The sequence below is a fragment of the Mustelus asterias genome, chromosome 9 (genome assembly GCF_964213995.1).
Source record: "Mustelus asterias chromosome 9, sMusAst1.hap1.1, whole genome shotgun sequence".
NCBI classification, from domain to species: domain Eukaryota; kingdom Metazoa; phylum Chordata; class Chondrichthyes; order Carcharhiniformes; family Triakidae; genus Mustelus; species Mustelus asterias.
Genome location: NC_135809.1, coordinates 14,469,387 through 14,473,851, shown reverse-complemented (window position 1 = coordinate 14,473,851; position 4,465 = coordinate 14,469,387). Strand labels below are relative to the sequence as shown.

Here is a 4,465-nt window from a genome sequence, read left to right as displayed (position 1 = left end):
TCAGAACACCCAGGTTCAATTCCAGCCTCAGGTGACTGCATGGAGTTTGCACGTTCTCCCTGCGTCTGCGTGGGTTTCCTCCGGGTGCTCCGGTTTCCTCCCAAGTCCAAAGATGTGCAGGTTAGGTGGATTGGCCGTGCTAAATCGTCCCTTAGTGTCAGGGGGGTTAGCGAGGTCAATATGTGGAATTACGGGGATAGGGCCTGGGTGGGATTGTTGTTGGTCTCCTTCTGCACTGTTGGGATTCTATGTTTAATTACATTGCCAGAACTGAGGTCACTGAAATCTGCCAATTCAATTGCCATAGGATAAATTAATGTGTAGTTCATTACAACATATGTTATAAGTGTGGACAACATGTGGGCAATGCCTTAAATTTTTATGCCAAAGTTTAATTTATACTCTAAATTTAGGCTCCTAGTGAATATGAGTTCAGCACTGAGCAGACAAATGATCCTGTACGTGTTTATATAGTCAACAAGCTGGCTAGAATAATGGTCTGTCATTGGTATTTAAAAAAAAATGTAATTTGTGGCTGAAGGTTTATGAAACATTGACTGTAGTTGTAACAACGTACTGAATTTGTGTGGCAAAGATTAATAATTTTACATAGCTTCATTGGTTACTAGAGCAAAATTAGCATTGCATATTATTTGCCGGTGTGTCTGAAGCGGATGCAGAACCATTAATAAGGCTTCATTGTACTCGCGGCTTCTAAGGATTTAGTAAAGCATCACTGGGCTTATTCCATCACAATGAGTCCTTTAAAAGGGCTATGTCAACTTGAAAGAAAGACTTGTAAACATGCAGCCTAGACGTTGCTGTAACAGAACTTCATCGCAGCATCTCACCTCATGTGTTAAGTTGATTTTTGTTTTAAATCAGGGAGGGGGATTTTAGTCTACAAAGAGCAAACCTGCCAGGGTAATTTGTGGAATTCAACAGATAGAGTGGTGCACTCATGAAGAATCTTCCACATTCCAAACATGGAGTCCATTTGTAAAGCTCCTCTCCAAGGTGACATAGCCCTTTTCACATTCAAGACAGCAGAGTAGATCTTCTGTCTGGTTTTCACATTTCCGCAAACATGGAGCTTTGACAGTAAATGCCAATGTTAGGAGGTGACAGACCCTCTCACTATGTTTCATTGGCGGCAATCTAACTTCTGACAAAGCCACATTCATGATGTGTAGGCTACGCCACGATCAGCTTATCAGAGAACACAGAACTGATGGAATCAATGTCGGCTTTTCCTCTGTTGGCTCTGAGGATCTTTTCAGCCATGCTGTGATTGGTAGGGAGCAATTTCATTTTCCCATTCTGTCCCTTCAGTGGCTCTTTGACTGGCTCCAAGAAGACCACCCGCTTGCAGGTGCTGGCCTTCCTCTCTCCGCCCGCCTCGTGTGAGGGAGTGGTGCTCAGGATCGAAGAGTGGGCGCTGTTGCCGTTTGTCTTTCTGTGTTTCTGCTTGGCTTTGCACCAGCAGCGGCAAGGCGTCAAGTAAAGATAGATCAAGACCAAAATAATGCTGGCAAGGCAGGCAGAGAGGGTGGTAAAGGCCGTGTTAAAGGTCTGCGAATGCTGTCCGTTCTGTGTAAAGTTGTACACCTTCAGCAAAACCTCTATGGTCTCATTTAACATTCGCCTGCTGTTAATTGCTATACAGGAGTAGGCCCCCTCATCTTCAGGTTGGACCTGCTGAATCTCAAGGCTTCCATTCAATAATACCTGCAGACCCTGATCTTGAATGCCTGGCTGCAACGTCTCATTCCTGGGCGTGACCCATAGGACATTTGTGTTTGAATCCAGTATCTTGCTGTCACAGTTTATCACCAGCCTTTCTCCCAAGTGGGCCTCGTAAATCAGCCCCAAGGCATGAAAAGAGCCATTCACCGTACTATTGGAGCAATTCAACAGGTCATCATGGATCAGTAAAACACTGACACTTCTCTTGGAGTCAAGCTGATAGTAGCACCTGTAATCATCTTTAAAATCCACTGCAGACTTAAGCCGCCTGTTATACCAGTAGGTGACCATTGTGTAAAAAGAACAATCGCAGGTAAATGGGTTCGCATGTAGGTACAAACCACTCTGCAGCCTAAACGAGAGCGCAGTTAACTGCAGGACTGGCACAGAAGTCAATTTGTTGAAGGACAGATCCAACAGTTCGAGCAGCGGAAGTTTCCACTTGCCTTTGTACAACTGCAAGGGAAAGTGCGAGATCAGATTCCGGCTGAGATACAATTTCTGGAGTTTGTACAAACCTTCGAAAGCTCCGGCGCTAAGCTGTGCCACCTGATTATTGTAAAGGAGCAGCGTCTCCAAGGAGCTCAGGCCTTGAAACAACGAGTCGTCCAACGTTTTCAGCTTGTTGGAGGACAGGTCCAGATACCTCAGTTGCGGGGTGGAGGCAAAGGCCCCTCTGGAGAGGAAATCGATGCTGTTGTGATTGAGGACGAGGTTTTTCAGTCGATCTAAAATGGTCGGCGCCCAGTCAGAACCAAGCGCACTGATGCTGTTGTAGCTAACGTCCAGGCTGGTCACAACCCTATGGAGCGTCCTTGGCACAGCGGTCAGGTTTTTGCTTGTGCACGTTATGATATCGCTGGCACAGATGCAGACCGGAGGGCAGATCACAGAAGCGCCGCCTGCCATACTGGCACAAAGCAGCAGCAGCAGCACAATTCCTTGGGATCTGAAGGTGAGACCTCTGAGAGCAGAGGAGAAGGCTGGGTGGCGTGAGCACATCGTGGCCGTCTCTCAACCGTCTCCCAGTGGTCCCTGCCGCAGGATGTGCATGGGGGTCGATCCCATGGGACTGAGTCTGTCACTGGGGAAAAGAACCACCACCAAGTTCATCCCAGGCACAATAACCTGCAATAACCAAACAGAATCACATTAGTAGAGCATCAATTTTAAGTACATTCAGCAAATAATCTCCCCTTGTGCAAACCACTTTCTGCAATGTAATTTGAGAAATATTCTAGTTGTTATACCTGAGATTCATCTTCCAGATAAAGCCTGTCATTGCAGGTGGGAAAACACCACTTCGACATTGCTTGTACATATTTACCTCCGAAAATTACTTTTACGACTTTAGCCAAATTTTAACTCACTAAAGGTAAAAGGTAAAACACGATTGAATCAGCGAATAAATAAACGGTGACAACAAAAGAAGCAAAGTTGGGGACAGGTACACAATCATGCTGAAACGTGTAGCATAAAAGGACTACCTTAAATCTGAAGAAAATAAGGAAGTGGCTGAAAGATCCCGGTGATGGGTGTTTGCAGATCAGAGACATTTAATGTTTACCACATCTCCTGCTGCCGTGAGGATCTGGCCACCGGGCTATTCCAATCCTATTTTCTGAACTTTCAAAGTGCAGAGGCAGATTGGGTTGCTTCTGGGGGGCTCTATCTCCCTCGTATTCCATTGTACAACCGGCTGCTGCATGTAACACCAGGAGAGGCGAGCGGAGAGGCAGCAAAGTGACGACTGCCTGTCATCAGTTCGCCGAGATTGGCTCCACACATCAGGGTGGGAACCTGTCAAAGATTACAGATGCAGATAGAGGCGAGGGGCGGGAGTTGCAGCTGTCACATTATTGGCAGAAAGTACTGGAGCTCTACCTCCCCCCTCCTTTCATGTTTACCGTTTCACGCTGAATTTGCACAGGCTTTTTGATTTCCATCGCTTGCTTCCCCTTTGACCACGCTGCAAGCCATTTCCTGCGAGAAACAACGGAGCTCTTACAAAGCAGGCTGTAGACTAGGTACTCTCAGCGCAGGGGCAAGCAGCAAAGTGATCTAGAGTGATCGCGGGAGGTCCCTGTCTGTCAGGAATCAGGGTAAGGGGATTAATTAACATGCTACGTGCCATCCTTTTTTGGTCCCAGCAACCAGCTCTTGTTGCTAAGATTCGGAATTGTCATTTGCTGCAAGTATTGGGTTTCACTGAATGTAACAAAAAAAACATTCAGAAAAGATGGTCTTTTCTGTCCATAGCACTGGCGATGAATGGCTTAATTGATAAATGTCAGGTAGTTAAAATGCTGTTGAGTCCTTTTCTTTACCAAAAAAAAGAAATCGGGTTACTTGCGATTGCCAAACTGTTTATAAAACGCCAAACTGTAAAGGGTTGCTAATGTTGCAGGTTGTCCACTGTTAATGTTGCAGTTGGCACCGTGCCTTATACAGTATATTATATGTAATACCGGTATAAAATAGGAGGAAATGAAAGCGGAAGAGACAAAGTCATTTATTTCAACTGCCTCTCCAAGTTCCTCAAATATTCATGGATCTTTCAGACAGTTTTCACGTTCCATTATCAGAGTTAATTTTCTATTTTTTACACCAGCAAATCAAACAATTGTTTTATTGGGTGATTGTATATTCTGTAAAGCATTGTGGTGAGAAAGTTTTATGAACTTGTGGTCCATTTTGTAAATGCAAACAATTCCTATGG

General features: G+C 45.2%; 1 protein-coding gene across 1 annotated transcript; it reads right to left on the bottom strand.

Annotated features, from left to right (window-relative positions):
* Positions 1–226: 226 nt before the first annotated feature.
* Positions 227–3,454, bottom strand: LOC144499077 (amphoterin-induced protein 2-like). Its single transcript, XM_078221138.1, has 2 exons — positions 3,234–3,454; positions 227–2,874 (listed from the first exon to the last, which is right to left on the bottom strand). The coding sequence occupies exon 2, from the start codon at positions 2,746–2,748 to the stop codon at positions 1,195–1,197; it is 1,554 nt and encodes a 517-aa protein (XP_078077264.1). The 5' UTR covers positions 2,749–2,874; positions 3,234–3,454; the 3' UTR covers positions 227–1,194.
* Between the last annotated feature and the right edge of the window lie 1,011 nt (positions 3,455–4,465).

What these genes read in the sequence shown, in the direction of transcription:
- LOC144499077 (XM_078221138.1), bottom strand. Translation starts at nt 2,748, where the DNA reads ATGTGCTCACGCCACCCAGCCTTCTCCTCTGCTCTCAGAGGTCTCACC.